General features: G+C 39.4%; 1 protein-coding gene across 3 annotated transcripts in view; it reads right to left on the bottom strand.

The window, feature by feature from the left end:
• Nucleotides 1-23,741, bottom strand: part of LOC148121081 (ATP-binding cassette sub-family G member 3-like) — a 54,509-nt gene that overhangs the window by 18,393 nt on the left and 12,375 nt on the right. For 2 of the 3 annotated variants that reach the window (XM_087908782.1, XM_087908783.1), the window contains exons 6-10: nucleotides 21,941-22,077; nucleotides 17,689-17,840; nucleotides 16,262-16,363; nucleotides 12,899-13,149; nucleotides 10,079-10,161 (exon numbers count right to left, since the gene is read on the bottom strand). In XM_087908782.1, coding sequence (XP_087764908.1) covers nucleotides 10,079-10,161; nucleotides 12,899-13,149; nucleotides 16,262-16,363; nucleotides 17,689-17,840; nucleotides 21,941-22,077 — 725 coding nt within the window. Of the gene's footprint in view, nucleotides 1-10,078; nucleotides 10,162-12,898; nucleotides 13,150-16,261; nucleotides 16,364-17,688; nucleotides 17,841-21,940; nucleotides 22,078-22,203; nucleotides 22,369-23,741 lie in introns of all 3 variants that reach the window. The other variant, XM_087908781.1, reaches the window with a different exon arrangement.

Here is a 23,741-nt window from a genome sequence, read left to right as displayed (position 1 = left end):
AGAAAGAAGGAGGCCAGACAGGAAGAACCTGAGAGAGAATCCTCACCTCAGGCTCTCACACTGCAGTGTGGAGACATTTGATTTAAATTCACTGGGTTTGTGATATTTAGTCATGGCAGCTAAACGCATCACTATAATTTAACTAACAAAGTTGGTAAACATCAATCCTAATATATAAAAAGAAATATCAAGATAAATAAAACTCTTAAAAGTTTTAATATTTCATTGGCTGTATTGATTTAGAGATGATTAAATATTAAAACATGAAACAGTTGGGAAATCCCCACACAACAGCTTACTACAGACATTGACTGTAGTACCATCTTTAAAGCCAGCTTGATGATTATTCCTAAAATAACCAAACAATTTCATGCATGGCTTTCAAAGAGCTCAAAACTGAATTCAGTCATGTTTATTTATGAAGAAAAAATTGTGTTCATTTGATAGGGGATGGTAAGCAGGAGGAGGGGGGGATAAAAGGCACTCTGCATTTATCTTTTTCCTGGACACACATGTCAGGTTTTCTGAGACAGACGGCATGACTGGGTCCTAGCAGCCACCTTTTCAGCTAACAGAAGTCAGTGACTCTCTTTATCTAGGTACACAGTGATGGATAGGTATCTAGAACAGATGAGGGGGAGGAATTTAGCGGAGATAAGTTTTCTCCTACATTAAAGAAAAATTTCACTTTATAATCTACCAAAGTCCCAATTAAAGCAAAATATTAAAAATGAAAAAGACAACTTGAGAACAGGAAGGATTCTCAGAAGATCAGGAAGCTTACCCTCCAAACTCCTGGAACTTGGAAGACAGAGGCTTGAGAATCACTGCAGACTCAGGCCTGCCTGGGCTGCATGGCATGGCATGTTCTAGACCTTTTAGGTCACAGATGTGCCCCAGCCTCAAAGGACCAAACAAGAGTAGAAGACCAGAGGACCATGTGACCAACCATAGAGTGGAGGACATGGGTTTCTCCTCCCCTCCTAATGAGCCAGTCTTGCTTTAAAGGGTCAGCTCTACTAAATGCACAACTTTCTTTCTCGCCACTCCTACACGCCCATACACACCTGTTCCTTGGTATTCAGGAAATTCTCTTTCTGCCTCCAATAAATTGTCCTCAAGTTCCCATCTGGGTTTACTCTCATATATGTTTATCAACAAAACCAAGAACTTAAAAAGGGAATTTGTGACCCTGGCTTCACTTAACCATATATGTCACATCTAAATACTTATCTGATTGTTTTAGATTTTATAATTATAGATTGACAACCTATACCACAAGTTGAAGACATAAAACTAATATGATTCATGAGCAGTTTTGTAAAATAATTATATCAAACTACATTAGGTGATGCTCATCACTACAAATATACATCACTTTATGGTAATGTATCAAAAATATATTCTCAGAAACATTGAAGTGTGTATTATATTTTTTAAGTTGAATGTGCTGTACAATTGATCTCAAAGAAAAAGTATCCTATTCTCCTGTGTAACTAATATTGTGCTCCTTGCCCATGCGTATGTCTTCTCTCCACACTGTCTCTGTCCATCATCACTTCATCCCCTGTTTCCAGGATGGCAATTGCTTCATAATCCACATGGAAGTGAAATACATTTGTCTTTTTATGTTTAGACTACTTTACTTTGTATGATGTTCCACAAATTGTCAATTCTATCCATGTTGTTATAAATTCTTATTTTGAAAATTAGCGGCATTGCAAGTCACATTTTCTGTACCAGCTTTTTGCTGGTAGACACTTAAGTTCCTGAACGTGGTTATCAGGTGTAGTGCTGCAATGAATATCAGACTTCACATGCATTTTGGGAAAATTATTTCAGTTATTTTGTAAGTATGCACAACAAATTTTTAAGTCTAATTACTTTTTGTAATGCTGTTTCCTTAATATTTGGCTGCCTCAACTCTATAATGCTGCTGAGCCAAAGGAACTCCTATGCCACAAAATTCAAACCCAGTTCCTAGTTACACAAGTTGAAAAAAGTGAAAAGGCAATGCTGGATAAAAACAAGAGATGTATCATCTGGACTCCGGATGATAAAAATAATACTAACATTGACCCCAAAAGTAACTTTTTTATCACCTTAAAGCTCATTAATATTTTTAATTAATTTTATTTTTTAAAAAAGGAAACAATCTTTTTTATAAATTTTACATATCTATCCTAGTTCCCACTCCCTCCCCTTCTCCCATTCCCTCCACCTACTCCCTCATCCACTCCTCAGAGAAGGTAAGGCACTTTGTTTTGGGGAAGGTCCAAGGCCCTCCCTACTATATCTAGTCTGAGCAAGTATCCATCCAAAGAGAATAGGTTCCCATAAAGCCAGTAGAAGCAGTAGGAATAAATCCTGGTGCCACTGCCAGTGACCTCTCAGTTTGCCCAGCCATGCAACTGTCAATCACACTCAGAGGGACTAGTTTAGACCTATGCTGGTTCCTTCCCTGTCTGGCTGAAGTTGGTGAGCTCTCATTAGCTCAAGCAAACTGTTTCAGTAGGTGTCCCCATCATGGTCTTGGCCTTTTTGCTCATGTTCTTCACTCCCCCAATTTTCAATTGGACTTTGGGAGTTCAGTCCAGTGCTCTGCTATGGGTCTCTGTCTTTGTTTCCATCAGTTGCTGGATGAAAGTTCTATGATGATATTGGGTACAGAACTAAACAGAGAATTCTCAACAGAAGAATATCAAATAATCAAAAGACACTTAAGGAAATTAGGGAAGTGCAAATCAAAACAACTTTGAGATTATACCATCTTACACCAGTCAGAATGGCTAAGATAAAAAACACCAATGACAGCTTATGCTGGAGAAGATGTGAAGTAAGGGCACATTCCTCCATTGTTGGTGGGAATGCAAACTTGTTTAACTACTCTGGAAATCAGTATGTCAGTTTCTCAGAAAATTGGGAATCAACCTACTGCAAGACCTAGTAATACGACTCTTGGGCATATATTCAACGGATACTCAATCATACTACAATAACATTTGTTCAACTATGTTCAGAGCAGCATTATTTGTAATAGCCAGATCCTGGAAACAATCTCGATGCCCCTCAACTGCAGAATGGATAAAGAAAGTGTGGCACACTTACACAATGGAGTACTACTCAGCAGTAAAAAACAATGACAGCTTGAAATCTGCATGCAAATGAATATAACTAGAAAAAAAACATCCTGAGCGAGGAAACCCAGACCCAGAAAGATGAACATGGTATATACTCACTCATAAGTGGATACTAGCAGTAAAGCAAAGGATATTGAGCCTATAGTTCATGACCTTAGAGAAGCTAAGGAATGAGGTAATCTCTAAGAAACACACATACAAACATACGCACACATGTGTGCGTATGTGTGTATATATGTGTATATATGTATGTATATATACACATATATGTGTATACACACACATATATATGGAAAGTGCAGATATAAAGAAGAGTTTTATTAGCTGGTTCTTCATATTGTGAAATGCTCTTAATTTGTATTGATCCTTATGGATAGTGTCCTGATTAGGTTTGTTTTTGTCAACTTCACATCAGCCAGAGTCATGTGGGAAGAAGGAACATTGATTAAGAAAATGCATCTATTAGGGTGGCTTGTGGGAAAGTCTGGGGGGCATTATCTTGATTAATGATGGATGTATCCCTGGATAAGGAAATAGACAAGGTTTCCTTACAAAATCAGGAGCATAGGGGTGGGGGAGAAGGAAGTGTAGAAGGGGAGGAGGAAGGGAGGAGGGAAAAGGAAAGAGAATTTTGAGGGAACAGATAGTCAAGATGGAGAAAGGACAGAGATGAAAGCAAGGAGAGAGATTATTTTGATTGACAGAACCATTATGGGACTAGCAAGAAACCTGGCCTTCGAGAAATTTCCAGGAATCTACAAGGATGACTCCAGCTAAGACCCTAAGCAATAAAGGAGAGGTGGCCTGAACTGGCCTTGCCCTGTAGTCAGAGTGATGAATATCTTAAATATCACCATAGAAAGTAACTTAATAGCTTTATTAAATTATGTTGAGGAAGTGTTTTTGAACTGTTCTACTTAGGTTTCTGTTGCTGTGATAAACACCCTAACCGAAAGCATCTTAGGGAGAATGAGATTTATTTGGCTTACATAGTCCCGGTCAGTCCATCCCCAAAAAAAGTCAGAAAAGAATTTAAGGCAGGACCATGGAGGCAGGGATAGAAGCTGGGGCCTTAGGGGAGTGCTTCTCGTGGCTAGCTTCAGCTTGCTTTCTTAATAAACTCAGAACCACCTGCCTAGGGTTTGCACTGCTGTCAGTGGGCTGGCCCCTCTCACATCAATCATTAATCAAGATAATGCCCCCCAGACTTTCCCACAAACCACCCTAATAGATGCATTTTCTTAATCGACATTCCTTCTTCCCACATGACTCTGGCTGATGTGAAGTTGACAAAAACAAACCTAACCGGGACACTATCCAAAAGGATCAATCGCTATCAGGAAGACTGGAAATTGGAATAAACCACACACAAAGGTCATTGTCACCCAGTCCAACTTCTCATCAAACAAAAAAACCTCTTAGCAAAGGGAGTGAAAAATACAAATTAAGAGCATTTCACAATATGAAGAACCAGCTAATAAAACTCTTCTTTATATCTGCACTTTCCAAGAACATTTCTGCACCAGGGTTTTTGGAGTTCATTTTTGAATGCTTCCTGTGACAGTGTCTATACTCTCTATCCTGTGATCATCCTGTGCTGTCAATACAGGGCACAAATCAAGTACCACTGGGTTTGGAACATGCTGTTGCCACACCCTGTTGAGGGTTATTTGATCACACGCTGAACCCTGAGATTACATTATTTAAATAAAATCAGCCATAGATCTAGAGGTAGAGCAAGCAAGCAGCTGACTGGAAATGACCATAGAGTGAGGAGAAGTGAGGAGGTTAGAATGAGAGAGAGAGAGAGAGAGAGAGAGAGAGAGAGAGAGAGAGAGAGAGAGAGAGAGAGAGAGATGCAGTGGAGAAGTATTGTTTCAGACTGCATAGAAGAGAGCTCTTTCTGAGACAACAGCAGAGGAGGAAGGTCAGCCAGCTGCTTTCTCTGTCTCTGAGCTACCAGGTTTTCACCCCAAAATCTGGCACCAGAGTCTTTATTGGTAAAATAAAAAGACAGGATTTTAGTGAAAACCACATCTGTCTCCACACATGGAGGTAGCCGAGGTAGTGGTGGGGGCGGGACACAAAGGCCACCCTGGGCTGCTGAGGCACAGTCAGCAGCTGAGGCATCAGTAGGATCAGGCGCAGCTGCTGTGCCACAGATAAAAACAGGCCCAGGGCTTGACAGGTGCCAGAGAGGAGGCAGGGAGCACGTGAGGGAAGCAGCGATTCAGCCCACAGTGGTGTGAGAATCTCAGCCTGACTAACTAGCAGTCAGAATGCTTCTTTATTCAGACAGAATTAGGTGAGTAGGAATAGATTCATGTTGTTTCAAAACTCAGATCCTATCACTTTTGTTTCCAGACATGGGTTTAACTTTTTCTATTGCACATCTGGGGTCATAAGTTTAGTCATCATTTATAAACAGAGTTATCTTTTATGGTAATTTTATTCATCAACCCCATAACCCAAATTTTAAGAATCTAGAGGCACATGATAGCCCTTTCTCAGGTTGTCAAATTTTGTGACTTCAAGGATACTAGCCAGTCCAAGATGTTTGCCATTTCCTGTGCTGTATATTATTAACTATTAACAGCCAGATTGCCAAAAAAATTCCTCAGTTCAAAGCTGCTGCAGCATTTATTATTATTATTTTGTATTTTTGAGACAGAGTTTTCCTGTGTAGTCCTGGCTGTTCTGTAACTCACTCTGTAGACCAGGTTGGCCTGGAACTCACAGAGATCTGCCTGCCTCTGCCTCCTGACTGACAGGATTAAAGATGTCTACCACCACCTGGAAGCTGCTGAAGTTATTATTTCTGACATCATACAATGTTTACACTTTACATCCATATATAATTCATTTTTATGTTTAATTCTGGCACTCTTTTGTTCTTTGATCATAAGATACCAACCTGCCTCTGCATGAGCTAACTTTTCTAAGAAATGGGGGTCCTGACACTTCATTTTTTAATCATCTTTCCATATTATTCTTTGCCCATCAAAAGTCCCTGTGTGGTCAGAGTTAACTCCAGTTTCTCTCACTTTGTTTCTGTATATGCCATGTAATCATCTGAGTGTACAGAGGGAAGAGGCTTGCAATCTGATCTACAGCCAGCTTCTCTAAACACTGAATCTTGGTGACCTTTTAAGTTTACTTTGTTCTGATTATCTTGTTCCTGAGTCACTACAGGGGCAGATGTTTTAAGAATTATTGTCGATTCAGAAATTTGGTCGATAGCCTACTGTATTATAGCAGCTTGGCCCAATGAATGTGACCAGATAAGAGCAAAGGAGAAGAGGAGCCTCTTTCTCTTGGACTGTGGAGGGCCTGCTGAAGCCATGGCTTGATGATTTTCTCCATACCTTACCCATGTACCTTATGAATGAAAAGGTGCAATTTTGGTGTGAAAGAATTGTCTGTATTCTGTCAATTATATTTTAAATAAATGATGATTGGCCAGTAGCCAGGCAGGAAGTATAGGCGGGACAACCAGACAGGAAGTAGAGGCAGGTCAAGAAATTCTGGGAAGAAGGAAGTCCATTACTCGACAATCTTGAACTGACCACAGAAGAAGCAAGATGTGGCTACCCTTCCAAATAAGGTACTAAGCCACATGGGTAACACAGATAAGAATAATGGCTAATAATGAGTAGTATAAGTTATAAGAGTTAATAAGAAGTCTGAGCTAATGGGCCAATCAGTTTGTATCTAATGTAGACCTCTGTGTGATTTCTTTGGGACTTAAGAACTGCAGGAATCAGGCAGGACAAGGATTGGGTGAGACAGAAACTTATTCAACACAGTTTCGTTCTGTATTCATGAGTATAATGTATTGATTTCAACCTTTGATATACCTGATCTAATTCAAGGCTTTTGTATTCAACTTTAAAGAATATCTCTGAGTCTAATAAAGAGATCTCTGCTTTCTTTAGTATTTCATAACCTCCAAGGCATAAGGAAGACAGTCAAGTGGATACGGATATCTCCCTAAAAGTGGTAGGGTATTATGCTTAGGACTTTCCTGGGCAAGCATAGAAACAATACTCCTGGGAGAATACATAAATGATTCATGAGAAAATTTCCATCAACACAATATCCCCAAATTTTACACTTATTAAAGTTCCCCAAGTGTTGTAAGAGGCCACTTCTTTGGTCTCGTCTACTCAGCCTCAAAATAACCACATAGAAACTATATTACTTGCAATACTGTTTGGCCAATAGCTTAAGCATCTTGCTAGCTAGCTCTTACATCTAGAATTAACCAATTTCCATTATTTTATATTTTACCGTGAGATTCCTGGCTGACCAGCAAGGTTCCAGCTAGCAACTCACGTTTTTCCCATCTGGCAGCAACATGGCATCTCTTGACTCCACCTTCTTTCTCCCAGCATTTAGTTTAGTTTTCCCCACCTAGCTCTACTCTACCTATCACTGGCCAAGACAGATTATTTATTCATTAGCCAATAAAAGCAACACATATACAGAAGGACTTCACACACCACCCAAGCATACAATACGTAGAAATCACAAACAGAATTGGAGCAGTGGCACTCATGTGGCTCAGCTTTGTTGAATCTTTGTCAAGCAGCACTGCTGGCATTATGATCTTTGCCATTCCCACCAGATATGGCTACGCCAGGAAAGTTTTTAGATCCTGGCCTTCAGGGAAGATGAAAAAGCAGACAGACTGAATAGCTGTGATGATCATCTCACTGCAGACTCTTGTCTGATCTACACAGGAAGAATCCACGGAACTTCTCTTTATGTTTATTCTATCTTTCAAACTAGTTAGTGCTTTCCATATATCAAAACAGACTTGCGGAGCTGGAAGGTGGCCCGTTCAGCAAAGTGTCTGCCATTTAGCTAAAAGGACCTGATTTCAGATGACTAGAAGACATGGTAAAGTCCCCAGGCACAGCACTTCTCATCTGTAACTTCAGAGATGAAGGGTACAGAGGCTGTTTCTTAGAGCTCATCCACCAGCCAGCCTAGCTAAGCCAATGAGCTCGAGGTTCAGTGAGGCACCTGTCTTGAAAAAGAAAATGGAGGGTCATCAAGGAAAACCAGCATAACCTCTGGCCTCCATGTATAGATGTTCACAACTCAACAAAATATGTGACACCCACCTAATCATGAGTATACCCCACAGAAACCTGGACATATAACACACAACACACATACTTACACACACTAACACACATGCACACATATACACACACATTCACTCAAAAATCAAGTCATAGAACTTCCATGGTCAAAACTCTCTGGCCATTGGGAGGCATCCTGAGGCTGTGGGTATCAAGAAGGGAGCCCAATTGAACAAAGACTAGTGTGTCACACATAAATTACAGTGAAAATTCTGAAAATTGTGATTCTGATGAAAAACTATGTTTGGAACATGCTGTAGTCATTGAAAAGTTTTAACATGAAAGCATATCTTTAAAGTCATATTGTAGCTCAAACTAGACAAGAACCAAAAGGGTGACAAGTCAGGAAAAACAGTCCCATTCTATCACCCACACTCACATTCAAATAAACCTAATATAGTCAAGAAAATTTGCACCAGCACAACAAGAAAATAAACAGGATAAGCTAAAAACATCTGTACGCAAAGCATTATAAACAGAAAAAAAAGGCAATGCGCAGAAGGAAAGAAATGTCTGTGGATCATGTACATATCTGGTAGGGGAATTCAAATCTCATTTTAAAAAGTGCCTATTACTTAATAGCAAGGAAAAATTATGGACCATGAGATGGTTCAGCAGGTAAGATGACTATTGCCAAGCTTAATGACCTTGAGTACAGTCCCTTAAACCCACATGCTGGAGGGATCCGCTCTTCTCAATTGTCCTCTGACCTCCACACACATGCTGTAGCATATATATGACCTCATATGTACACATACTAGGTAAAGAAATAAATATTTGTGGACTGAAAAGGAAACATTCAAACTTAAAATGGAAAACTGGTTTTTACAGACTCTTTATTGCATATCCAATAAATTGTGACTTATTTTTATCTTTGATATCTTTGAATAAGATATTCAAACCAAAAAAGGGTGAGCATGTGCACATACAGGAGCCCTTGTGTTGTGCTGGTGAGGATATAAAATAATACAGTAGAGTTGGAGACAGGACAGAAGTTGCTCAAACAATTAACACAATGGGCTGTGATTTGGCAGTTCTAGGTTTCTACCTTAAACAACAAAAGTACAGAGCTCAAACAGATGCACTTGCACACTCAGAAACATGGTTCCATAGTAGCCAAAGGGGAGAGCAAACCACATTTTCAGTCACAGATGAATAGGAAACAACACAGCATATTCACACAATAGACTATTATTTTGCCTTCCAGAGCCCAAGAAATCTGTGCGCATGCGCGCGCGCGCACACACACACACACACACACACACACACACACACACACCACTTTGATGAGCCCTGAGGACATCGCACAAATAGAAACAAGTCAGCTAAAATAAAGAAGTAAAAAACTAAAATAAAACCATAACACAGATACTTGTGTGATTCCAATTCAGGGTTCCACATGAGTCATCTCAAAGATAGAAAGTAGAATGGTTGATGCCAGGGATCAGAAATGGGTAGTATGGGGAATATTCTTTCAGATCTTTGGGATTCCTTTAGGGAAGATGAAAAACGACCTATATTTCAACTGTGGTGATAGTTGCATAATATGAAGCTACTCCATACACTAAAATTGGTAAAATGTGAGATGTGTGGTGTGTCTAGTTTCCTATTCTCTATACACAAACATATGTGAAAAGTTGAGTTTGCCCACTCAGCCTTCAACGCACACCCTACCATATCATAAAACATTTACTCTTCCCTCATCATGAATTCCAATTTTTAATGGATTTCTATAAGCTTGAACAAAGTAACAGCATTTTCTCAAAATCAGGATCCAAATTTGCTTACCTGGTATAGACTTCAGCACAATCGTTTCTTACAACATAGATCAAAGTACCAATAAACACTGCCACTGAGACTGTGATAATTACCTTTCAAAAAAAAATAGAGGAAAAAAGAAAAAATCCATTAGGAGAAAGTAGTATCCTACATATTGTCCATTATTTTAATATATATAGTTTCCTAATCAGATCTCTCTAGTGAGATTAAACACTATATTTTGGCCACAGTGCCTGGAAGAATATAAAACACACTTGTTACTAGACTGCTTATGTGTTAAACTAAAAATGAAGGTCTCTGCAATCTGAAGCTCCAACAGTGCAGACCCTGAAAGCTGAGACTTCTCCCAGTGCTCAGCCAGAAATGGCCAGTGAAGAACTCAGTTCAGGAACTAAAACCTGGATGACACCGGGTGGGAGAGAATGCAAGTGTCTGGGGAGGTTAGGAAACAAACCCAGGTAAGTGACAGAAAGTCTTCACCTAAACTGGGGTCTCAACTCTGATGCCAGTGAACATGTGCAGTTTTCTTCTTCAACTCACTCAAGGTAATTCAGGCTTTCTTTATTCTTATAGTTAGAAGCAAGTGCACCCCAGGCCAGGGGAGAGCTCAGTGGAGAACATACAGTGAATGTTAATCCCCTCCTGTGCGAATTCAATAACGAAATTAAAAATGGCTCACAACACAGTTCCTAGCAATGGGATTTTGTGTGCTAAGAAGTGGTGAGCTGATCCCCACCTGTGTCACCTCAGGGAAGTGTGTGCTGTGTGCGAACCAGCACTATTGTTGTCACCAAAGTGATCATACAGTGTCCTCTGTGTCCCTCGATGCTCTCTTACCCAACATCTCTGTCATGGCAGCCCCACCAGCATCAGCCAGAGCAGCCTGGGCTAAGTCTCATTTAAACTGCCAGCTCTTCCAGACCCTCATTGATCTCTATCTACTCAATGTGGACAGACTGTAACAAGGAACCTGCACTGCTTTGATTTTGGGTTAAAATCACTTTAAAAGGTGCTTCCATTAGCAAAGTGTAAGGCTATGTGATGCTGCAGCTTAACTGAAATATTCTATTATGTCTCTGATATTGTTTTAAAAATAGAATATTATGACTTAAGGAATAGCATAATAGCATGTAACTTGATAGATTAGAGATAAAAATCCCAGGGCTTGGAAATATGGCTCAGTAGTTAAGAGTGCTTGCTGCTCTTGAAGAGATCCTGATATTCAGTTTCCAGCACCATAATGGCCTCTAAAAACCATGTGTAGTTCCAATTCCAGAGGCCTTCTTCTGGCCTCCATGGGCATGTAGATGGTACACAGATATACGTGCAGGCAAAACACTCAAATACAAAAAATAAATAAATAAAAATTTAAAAACATAATCTTCCATTCCTAGCATTGCTCTCTCTCTCTCTCTCTCTCTCTCTCTCTCTCTCTCTCTCTTTCTCTCTCTCTCTCTCTTTCTCTCTTTCTCTCTCTCTCTCTCTCCTCATGATATTGCCTCACCACTAAACAGTGGATAACCCAAAGTGGTGAACGTAAATCACCTATTTTCAAATCATATCAAATCCTTTGTTCGCAAGAAGTGGACTTAAAAATGCTTCTTTTATGATACAAATGCCCTAGTACAAAAGCCAAAGTATTCAGAGCAACTGGCACTATAACTCAAATGGTAACAATATTCACAGACACACAATCAGGGAAGGAAGCAACATTTAAATATGAAATGGGTAGCACAGATATTAAGAAGAAAGTGGCGTTTGTTTACAGAAAACAACACACAACCTTTCGGTTTGCAACAGAAACTAAATGCCTGAGAATAAAATAGCAACACACTAACAGCAGAACTAACTTTAAATTCTGATTGGACAGGGACAGGGATGTAGGTTCATGGTAAAATGATTGTGCTCTAAGGGCTACAGCCCCATGATCAAACACTAACACAGCAGAATCACCATCTTCATGAAATAAAAAATAACATAATAAATGATGGCTCAATGTACTGGAAGAACCACATTTCTGTGTGACATTGAGGTTAAAATAACAGAAAATCTTAAGTCATGATGATCCTTGTTACAGAGCCAGTTTAAAGAAAAGTAGAACTTCACCTCCTCCCAGTTCCAGTTGACTGACAGGGAAGAGCATTGTTCAGTCCAGTTACCATGTGTGTGTGAGCTGCACTCTTTGAGTAGCTGCTGCTTTCACACACTGGACTCCTGATGAGGGAACAGCACTCTGCAGCGGGCTCATCTCAGGCAGTGGATGCTCAGGCTCCCTCAGAGCTGTTCTGTGGCCCTGTCTCCTCACCACATGATTTCAACCACAGACCAACCGTCCTTTCCCTCTCCAGTCATCTCCACCCTTCTCTACTTAAACCTTCCCCAAGTCCATTCTCTCATCTGACAGGCTACAGTTTTATCTGTTTATCCAGTTACCATCCATCCACCGACATGGAAAGTTGCATCAGGAAAAAAGCCTTTTTCTCCTTTTCTCATTCCTGGACTTTGAACTTGTAGGATGCAGTGGTGAATTAAAGTAGACAGGTATGAGAAGTTCCCAGGTGTGCTGAATTTCCTTTTGCATTCTGAGAATTTAATTTTCTATTTCGGTTATGCATTATTGTTTTTCTAATAAAAGATAATCACTACATGGCCTTCCATAAGTAAAAACTTAATTGTGTTCTACTTGCTCTATTGAATATTTCTCTATGTCAGGGAGAGTGGAGATGACAAACACATGGAAGGAAGCAGAAGATAAGTGTGGGTTTGAGTAGAATGACTCAGAAATTGTTCACACTTGAGTTTTACAATTAAAATAATTAATCAGATTACCCGAATTACAATGATCCATGGAAAACCCTTGAAATTCTTAAATGAACGACAGAAAATCCACCAGAGCTGATGCCAGAAAGGGGTGACACACGTGATCTCCTCCAAGGCTGAGCTCCTTTCTGTCTTCTGTTCCCCCAAGAGTGGATTCAGTTCAGTTCTCATTTTTCTGTATATGGAGGACTGGGCATACATATTCGCTAAGTTTTCTCTGACTTGGTGCTGTCTCTCAGAAAGTTCTTTATGTTCATTAGCTTTGGGATAAAAGTGGATAAAGGCAAGAAACATTAGACAATAATTTAACAGATTTTTCTGGGACAATACACATGAATAAGACAGAATTATGTATCAGTTTTTCTTTGAGAGAGTGCCATGTACCCTAGACAGGCCTTGAAGTTGTGCTGAAGCCAATGGTAAGCTTAAACTTTTCCAAGTCCTCCTGTTTCTGTCTCAAGTGCTGAGATTACAGGCATGCACCTTCACACCCAGTTATGTGCTGCTAGGAACCAAACTCAAGACTTTGTGCATGCTAGGCAAGCACTCTACCAGCTGAGCTCCATCTTCAGCCCACCAAACTTTGAGAAAAAAAAAGTTACTCCTGAGTAATTCCTTCACAGATTAGAAAAGTGTCTCTAACTGTCCTGACTACAGTCATTATTCCATGGATACAGTAAACTGTATGGTCTTTCCCCCATCTATACCCTAATTCTTAACGTAGTCTTTCTTATTTTATGTTTGTATACTTAATATTCGTAAAGAGTCTTGTCCCTGCTTCTGCCACATGTGAATGTGCTGTGGGAAATGCTCTTGTACACTGTAAAGATTTGTCATTCATAGTGGTTTAATAAAATGCTGATTGTCCTGTATCCAGGCAGGAAGTATAGGCAGGGCAAACAGAGTAGGAGAATGGTAGGGAGAGGAAGGTCTCAGTCTGCAGTCGTCACCCAGATGCAGAAGAAGCAAGATGAGAATGCCTCACTGAGAAAGGTACCAAGCCATGTGGCTAAACAGAGATAAGAATTAAGGGTTAATATAAGATGTAAGAAATAGTTAATAATAAGCCTGAGCCGAAAGGCCAACCAATTTATAATGAATATAAGCCTCTGTGTGCTTTGTTGGGACTCAACAGCTGTGGGACTGGACAAGACAGAAAATTTCATCTACAAATGGCACCAATGTTGGGCAATTACATCCACATAAAATCTGAGAGAGCTTGGGAAGAATTTCTAAACACAAAATAAAAGAGTTAAGCACAGCTTTTCGGTAGCAGCATTTTCTTGGGTGGGCTCTGTTTGTTAGAGGCAAAGTGTATCTCTTTCACTAGAGGCTTCCTTACTCAGTGTTAGCAACAAAAACCTCACCGCTCTTTTAAGAGGCCCTGCCACCAAACACATAAATGGTTTTAATGAGCAGTAGCTGGCATGCTTCTTGGTGGTAGCCTGGACCTAGAAACTCTACAGAGTTGGGGTAGAAATTCTAGTACTTCTCCTATAAATCTAGACTCTCAGGAAGCAAAAGAATGGGCCAGATCCAGTCACCAAAGTCACTGCCTTGATCCTAGGCATATCACTTAGGAAATTAAAGACTCATGTGGTCAAAAAAAGAGATCTACAAGTAAAGACAAATTCAAATGAAAAAAAACTCTAAATAGTTTACAGTGTGTTTAAAAATATATGTAGGCTCAGGAGAAAAAAAAAGGATAGAAAAAATCATTAAAAAAATGGAAAAAAATAGAGTAGTTGGGTGTGGTGGCAGATGCCTTTGATCTTAGCACTCAGAAAGCAGAGGCAGGTGGGTCTCTGAGTTCAAGGTCATCCTGATCTACAGAGTGAGTTCCAGGAAAGTCAAAGATACACAAAGGAACCCTGTCTGAAAAAGAAAAAAAGATAAAAATAAAAAAAATAGAGTAGAAAATAGCTAAAGCCATATAAAGAGGGGAAATATACAGAAAATCTGGGTACTATATGTTATTGTGTTGTCTTTGAATTGTTTCACTGCTGATGAAGGAGCAACAGCTGCTAAAAGACTTTTGATTATAAATGCTGCTGAGTTAATTCAACTGATAAATTTTGAAAATGCCTTGACTTCAAAATTTAAATGAAAAATAAATGTTACTTTGGAAAAGAGATTTTGCTTTTGTTTCCACAGGAAATGAGAGGCAGTGGATTCATTCTGGGTTAAGAAAATTAATGTTTTATCAAGGAAGATACCCTGAAAAATCTCCAGTTGTAACAGATGGCCCAGATGATTCAACGTTTTAGAGCACCTCTGTTGCAGTTTCCTCTGAGTTCTACACCCAGAACAGCCTGAAGACTGCTGACTGATATGATCCTGTCTTACAGAATACTTCAGTCAGGACTTGACCATAATCCTAAATTTTCTTTGAGTCCCCATAAGATCATCAGTGCTCCCATTCAGCAGAATATAGCCTAGAAAACTATGCCCACATTCTCCCAAAATGGATTAAGGATGTTTGTCATTGTTCAGAGTGTTGGTTGCAAGTTGTTATGGATAATGGTCAGGAAAAAAACTAAACAAAGGAGATTAGATTCAAAGTTCTTGTTTTGAAAAGACATAAAGGAGAAGTGCTGTGGGACATCCTCTTGTACACTATAAAGATTTGTCATTCGTATTAGTTTAATAAAAGGCTGATTAATTAAATTCAGGAAGTATAGGTGGGACAATCATACTAAGAGAATTCTGGGAAGAGGAGAGGCTCAGTCTATATTCACAAGCCAGATACAGAGGAAGAAAGATGAGAATGCCTTACTCAGTAAGGTACCAAGCCATGAGGCTAAATATAGACAATTATTATGGATTAATTAAAGTTGGAACAGCTAGTTAATAATAAGCCTGAGCTAATAGTCCAACCAGTTTATAATTAATATAAGTCTCTGTGAGTTTTGTTGGGACTGAACAGCTGCAGGACCGAGCAGGACAAAAAAAATCCATCTACATGAATGCATATGTAAATCTATAAACTTCCAAGTATCTTGTTTTTAAATGCTATAAACAAAACCAGGCATGGTGACATAGCCCTGTGATATTTATACTTCAGAAGTGATATAGAAAGAGCACTCATTCAAGTCTAGTCTGGCTACATAAGAAAACCCTATTAAAAACAACAGAAAAAAACAAAATGATAATCAATAGGTGCTTTTTAAAAGAAATTTCCCTTGTAACAATATCATAAAAATGTTCTTTTATAAATTAAATTTAAAAACACACAGGACTAGCATACAGTAAAGTCTATTAACTAATTTTAGAAACTGAATTAACATGAAAGCTATATTCTATTGAGACACATGGTTGTGTTTTAATGAAATCAACTAGACAAAAATCTGTGACTCTAGAAGGCTCACATACCTTCAAGGCTATCTTCCTCTGTGTCTAATAGAGCAGAGAAACATCCATTAAGGATATCCAGGAAGAAGTCTGCAGGATTGTTGTGGGAATCATAGTTGTAACCTACAAAGAAAGTAGACCATGAATACAAATGTGAGGACCCTTTGTCAGAGAGTGGGACAGGGGAGAGAAGACAGAATCTAAGAACTTCTTTCTCTCTTTTCACATCCCCCACCAACTTATTCTTTTCTATTAAATATAAACTTATAATACTTCAGCAATCTCTGCTTCAAAGTCTATTATATACATCTATGTGTTTATGTTGGTGCTATATATACATATACACATAACCATATACAATACACAGACATAGACAGAGTAGACATATCCATAGGCATAGGCATATATATATACACATACATGCATATATATGTATGTATGTATAGACATGGGCATAGATATAGACTACATACACATAAGCATGGACATGGACATAGAGATAGATATGGACATAGGCATATATGTAGTCATGGGCATAAACATGAACATAGACTTAGACTACACAGAGACATAGATATAGACATATACCACATATATAAACATATATATGTATGCATGTACACACACACACACACACACACACATATATATATATATATATATATATATATGAACTCTTCTTGTGAAATGATCATTTCAATTTGGCCTAAATTTTTGTTAGACTCCATAGACCCACAAATGTTTGAACATTATTAAATGACAAAGGTTAATTAAAAACAAATAAAGAATACTGGGCACCAAATATTTGAGCCTATATTTGTAGTCAAAGAGAATCAACCATACCAATATTAATATTTTGCTAAGATGAAACTGAAGGCAAGAACCATTAAAAATATGTCATCATCCAATCTGACTGTAAAAAAACAAGCAGGCCAAACACATGAGTTTGCAGAAGCCAGACTTGAGCCACTACAGTCCTCAATCATCACCTAAACCTGAAACGCAAAGCTACTAAGTAAGTAAGATCTCCATAGCTCCTCAGAGTCAGGTCACATGAGGGGAAAACTGAAAATCACAACCCGCTATGTGAGCAAGAACACAATGGTGCTGGACTTTCCAATGCTTTTGAAATGATGGATAAATGGCTCTGAGTTCAGCATGTTAGTTAAGAGGGTCACCACAAATAGGAAGCAGAACAGGAGACTCAGTAAAAATCTTGTAACACAGGCATGCATACAAGACAAGAGAAAAGAGACATGAACAGCAAAAAGTCTGTGTTGCACAACTAACAGAATCCTGTAACCAAATTAACCAAAGGTATTTAAAATAGAGACTCCCACACACAGTACGTACACAAGAGGGCATACACACGAGGGTCAAGCAGCACTCCTGAGAAACCCTGTTCTCTACAGGGAATGAAAGAGGTCCCACAGCAAATCCATCCATACCTGCAGATTTGAAGTACTCCAAAGCCTCTTGTGCAGGCCCATGAAACATGACTTTTCCTGAGGCCACTAAGGTGAGGCTGTCAAACAGTTTGAAGATGGAGTACTGGGGCTGATTAATGGAGAAGATGATGGTCTGCCCCCTCATAGACATCCTAAGTTTAAAGAGGGAAAATCATAAGTCACTGGACAGAGAGGAACTTTGAGATTCTCAACAAAATATTTTATTCCTGAAGTTATAATCTGTTTCCATTTCAGCTTGAATTCTCTTTAAAAACACCTTGTCTCACTTGTGTTATGCACCTGATAGACAAACCAAGATCCAAGCCTTTATTTTAAAAATTAAGACTTCTAACATGTGGGGTGTCAGTAGTTCAGGGTCCACTCAAGTGTTACTACATAGATTCCTGTGCTGTCTTCTCAGACACTGAATTGGAATATCTGGGAGTCAGTGCAGGGATCCATATCATGAGCAGGCAGCCCAGGTGATTGACAGGTTCACTCAAGCTTGAGAAGCACTGACTGAGCAAACATTACATCTGTGACTGTAAGCACAATTCCCCTCAATTGCTCACACTTTCTGTCTCTTCAGGAATTGGTTTTCACTGTTCTGATGATGTGACTCACATTCCTAACTACTTGCTCTCCCTAAACACTTCAGCAATAACCTCATTCAACTTTCAATTTAGGTATAAGGCAAATCTAATATAATTTCCTCCTTTCTAATGAAAAGGCTCAAAAGGTCAAGCAATAAACCAAGGGGTCAAATAGAAAGGGTCAAGCCTGAGACTTGATCATTGGTTTAATTTCATGATGGGAAAAAATAAGTTGAATTACAATTTCAGTAAATCTGTATGAGCACCAATAACCAAAAACAATGTTTAAAACTGCTATGAAAATATCTTCATAAAATATGGGTACAGTGGCATTATCTGTAACATTCCAGCACTTGGGAGGATCTGTAATTCAAGGCTCATCTATGCTATGGGAGACCCTGTTTCAAAAAGACAAACAGAAAAGATGAATGAAATAGAGGAGTAGGGAAAGAGGGAGTAAGTAATGAATGTCAGAAATGCTAAAAGAGGGAAGGACATAAGAAAGGAAGGAAGAGAAGAAGGAAGGGAGGAAAAATGGGAGGGAGAGAGGGAGGGAAACAGAGGAGAGAGGGGAGAAAAAGATGAAGGGAGGGAAAGGAAACAAGCATGGTAGTGCACATCTTGAGTTCCACCAGGACAAATGGTTTATATAGACAACAAAACAGCAGAATAATGGGCTTGATAACCGATTATTTTTCCTGAGAGACTATTAATAAACCACAAAATGAAAAATGCAATTTCATATTATATAACCCAACAACCACAGCCTGACTAGATGATCAAGATTCAATACAAAAAAGCAAGATTACTCAATGGGTAAAGGAACTTGATACAAAGTCTAAAGATCCTAGTCCAGTCCCCAGAACCCACTCACTTGGTGGAAGGAAAGAGCCAACTCCTTGACGTTTCCTCTGACCTCTACAGGCATGCTACACAGGTACACATGCACACACACTCAAATACACACATAATAAAAATGTTTCTAACAGTAATTCTACCAGTAGGATACACTTCCAGGAGTGTTGGAGATGTAGGAGAACACAGTATATCAGGACCTGAGTCTGCTCCCAGGCATGAGAGAAACCACACTGGGGACAACCCCATGCAATGCACTAAGACTACCCATGGCATGAGATGCAGGGAAGGAGGATAGCGTTCCATACTGGAAAATGAGCAGAAACGTGATCTTACAGTGTATCCTGAAGTAGACATGAAAAGGGACAAAGAGGGAAGCTGGTGACACCTGAGGAGTCTACAGACCAGAAGGTGGCAAGGCCCCAGCTGTTGACTTCATCACTGGGAAGGTACAATGGTGGAGTGATCTTCATTCTTTGATGCTACATCCACGACTGTCTCGCCAGTGTAGCAGAAATGCTGACTAGATGGGCAAATATTGCCGGCAGGATTGGGATTTGTGCTTCTAGGAGCTGTGTGTTCCAGGCGGTCCCTTGGCAACCAGTTGTGGTGTAATGCTACCTGAGTCGCCATTAGTACTGACTCGACCTGGCTGTCCTTGGAGCCATATGTGTGTCTTTTCCCTTGTCTGTGTGTTCTTTGTGATCCTTACATATTGCTAACAGATCAGACTATTCCAGGCAGTTGTGGATATAAACAAGACTGCTGAGGACATTTTTGAATTCTGCTCCACTATTAATTAAAGCCTTAAAAAAGTAGCCAGTTCTGGGAATTGCCAAAATCATCATTAGGACAATTCCTTGATGATGTGGAATAAAAGGAGTTAATCTTAGCAGAAAAAACCTTAGAAGCCTTCTACAGGAAAACAGCATTAGGCATTTATTGCAACTTAACAGGAGGCCTATGCAACCTTCCTTATGGCCAGAAAACCTAGGCTAATTACAACATCTGACTCTGAGAGTCGGGAAGGGAAAGGAGTTGAGATTACTGGTACAAAATGAATCTCAGAAAGTTTTTCCAGGAAGATAGTAGCCTTCTTCTTTCTCACCCAGACACACAAGGTCACTTAGCTGAGCCCAAGTCAGCCACCTGGTACAAGCTGATAAAGGTGGGCTAACTCAAGAACAATGGTCTCTCTAATAACAAGAAAAAGGAAGGGGTAACTTTACAAATTTAAGGAAGCAAAAGTCCTTGTACTCATGCCAAAGCATCTTTAAAGATTCTCTTTGTAAAACTGTTTTATGCCGTTCTTTTCTATTTTATGATCTGATGATGTATGCCTTTGCCAAGTTCTTTGTTTGTAATAATATATAATCCTGCACTGAAGTAAGTAAATCACAACAGCATGTCTCAAAAACATTGAGAGTGTCTGTGTGTCACTTTTCCTCGCCGTATCCTGATTTCTCCTGTGCCTTCGCCCTGATTCCCTTATGGTCTGAGTGGCTCCCTTGAGCCGGTCCGTAGCACTTTGAGGGACAGGCAACAGTATTTAGGGTGATGGGCCATCATGTCAGAACAAAACAAAGAACAAGGGGAAGGAAGGAAAGACAGAAACAGCTGTAAATTCAACAGCCCAGAGCTTACATTATGGGAATGTGATAGTTCTTATAGTTCTTGGAATTATTCAATCAGTTTGAAACTCTATTAATTTCTAAAATGTGTAAAACCTAACCCTTACAGATTTTCTATAAATGTTTTATCCACTGACTTATTTTGCGAGAAAAGAAAATACTATTTTTTTTTATTTAATTTTTTTTTACTTCATTCTTCCCATTGTTCAGGACCCAGACCTTAGGAATCATTACCTCAGCCATCACATCCAGGGTGTATCCCAGAGATCATTCTACTTATTCTATATTCAAAGCTACACAGAACACACCAGTTGCTAACTAAGGAACTACCACAACTAAGTATTCTGCTGACATTTAACATCCCCACAGAGCAACTGCACAACCTCCTCCATGATGCATTGCTCTGCTCTAAACTCAGAAACTTTATCACATCCCCTGCCATGGAAAATACACCACTCTGAATGTGGAGAGCATAACTGTAACCTTCCAAAAACCCATTTGTTGAAGACTTCACATCTAAGAATTTAAAATGTGGATATAATTGGAGACAGAGTCTTTTAAAAGGTAATTAAATTTTAATGAAATTACTAGGGTATCCTAATGTAACTGGTGTCCATTTAAGAGATCAGGGCATAGACATATGAAGAGAAAGAAGATACCAACCACAACTCAGTGGCCCAAGTCTCAGCAAACATGGCCTGTGAAGACCTTAATATTTGATCCAGGATCCAGAACTGTAAGAAATTTAACTTCTAACAAGTCACCCATTCTATGGGGTCCCTGACAGCGCACTACCAAATTTCCATCCCCTCAGACCACTGGGTTATCGTCAACTTGATCTCTTTAATGTTCCAGACACATCAAACATGCCATGTCACAGAGCAAATACATTTTCCCTCCAGCCTGCACTGTTTGGATCTCACCCACTCAGCTCTCTTGACACTGGCTTGAGTGCTATGGGAACAGGCTCTTTAAAGCAGTGCTGCACCTTCAGCACAGCCATCATTTCCTATGCTCCTGTCTCATTGTTCTTGATGTGTATTCCTTGTTAGTGGAGTTTTCCATCTAATGAACAAGGAATTCTCTTGCTTTCTTCTGAATCTCCTGCACCAAAAATACACACATATGATCAGGTATGAAGACAATAAAACTTAATATTCCTTCAGCACTTACCTTTTCAGTACCGAGATGACATCAGTAGCAGTGCTCAAGTCTAAGTCAGTGGTGGGGTCATCCAAGAACAAAATGGGATGCTCGGTGACCAGCTCCATGGCTATACTGGTCCTTTTCCTGAGCTCTTTAGATCTAGGCTAAAGCACCAACAACCATCATTATCCGAAAGAACACCCACAGTTACTGTCATTTGGTGAACGAGCCTATTCCAGCAATAAAAGATTTTGTTCTTTCATTATTTTGACAAACAAAAATATGGGCACCTGGGAGAAGAAGGGAGTTTTTCTTTTCCAAGTGAATAGAAAGAGACTCAGGTCAGATTTGACATGAAGCTTGTGGTAATGACAGTTACTATTTTTCTTTATCAAATCACATATTCTAGAGTCATGAATCATCACACTGCAAGTCTGGTTCAGTGAAATCTCTGTCTAAGGAATGAAGAAGATGGGACAGAAAAAAATAAAGTAACTCTAGTAATTTAGTAGTCATTTTACACTATCCCAACACACACAATACATAGACAATTGACACAACAGAACATTGCATACACTCTACAAAACACACACATAATAAACACACTGACACATACTGCTTTTTATTAAAAATTCTGGCACTTTTACTCCCTTAAAACTTTGCAAATTGACATTATTTACACTGTACAACATCACAGAATTCATGACTTATCCTTGTAGGCAAATTTAAATGTGGCATAGTCTATAGATCAAACTGACACAGTCTTGGTACCAGTCAACATCATTGTGTAAGGCAGAGGGAATAGCAATGTTTAGGGGGACAGAGAACGAGGGAACAATGCTCTTCAAACACAATAACCAAAACTATGATCAAGCCCTAGTGGCAGCAAACAACAAAGGATGTTTGAGGAATATGCATGAAAGTGGTCATGACAAGACTGAGGATAAAGGAACTATTTATTTTGTTAGGTAAGTATAGAGTTTCTAGGTAAGCAGATGTCCTTATTTTATGGATGAAAAGTAAGTACTCAGGAGTAAGGAACTACCTAATGTTCTGTTAAAAATGCTGCGGTGAGAAGCAGTTTAATGAGTATGCTGCTGTACACACTAAGAAGCCCAGTGGACTGGTATTATCAAGTGTACGATTGTGATGCACACAGTAACCGAATATTGCCTCAACATGTCTTAAATCAAAATCTTGTGAAAGGTCAAAGAGAAGTCTTATCATGCTTGGAAAAACATTTGCCCTACAAACCTGAAGCCTGGGTTTAATCTCTGGAACTCACAAATGAAGCTATATGCAGTGGAATGCAACCGTAATTCCATCAAGATGTAATTATAATGAGATCAGAGTTGAATCAGGAGCATGAGACATGTGTGTATGGCATCAGCAAAACAAGACAGATTCCGCCTGACGAACAAGGTGGGAGGAGAGAACAGATTCATGAAAAAGGTGTCCTATGACCTCCATGGGTGTACCCATATACATATACACATTGGGGCATTTTGGGATCAGGTAGAAACCTGATACAAGGAAAACTCCCATAACTCTATAAGGACAACCCTAGTAAGATTCCTAGCAATAGTGGATAAGTAGCCTGAACTGCCCATCTCCTGTAATCAGATTGGTGACTACCCCAACTATCATTGGAGCATGTACATTCATTAACTGATAGAAAGAGACACAAGGACCCACAGTCAAGCACTGGGCCCATCCTGGGGAATATAGTTTAGGAAAAAGAGGAAGGATTATCTGATCCAGGGGAGTCAGGGTCATCACAAGGAAACACATAGAAGCAACAGGATGCTCAAGGAGCTCACAGACTATG

This window comes from Myodes glareolus, chromosome 8, assembly GCF_982192425.1.
Source record: "Myodes glareolus chromosome 8, mMyoGla1.1, whole genome shotgun sequence".
In the NCBI taxonomy this organism is placed as follows: Eukaryota; Metazoa; Chordata; class Mammalia; order Rodentia; family Cricetidae; genus Myodes; species Myodes glareolus.
The sequence above is the reverse complement of the archived record's forward strand: the minus strand, read 5'-3'. Positions and strand labels throughout refer to the sequence as shown.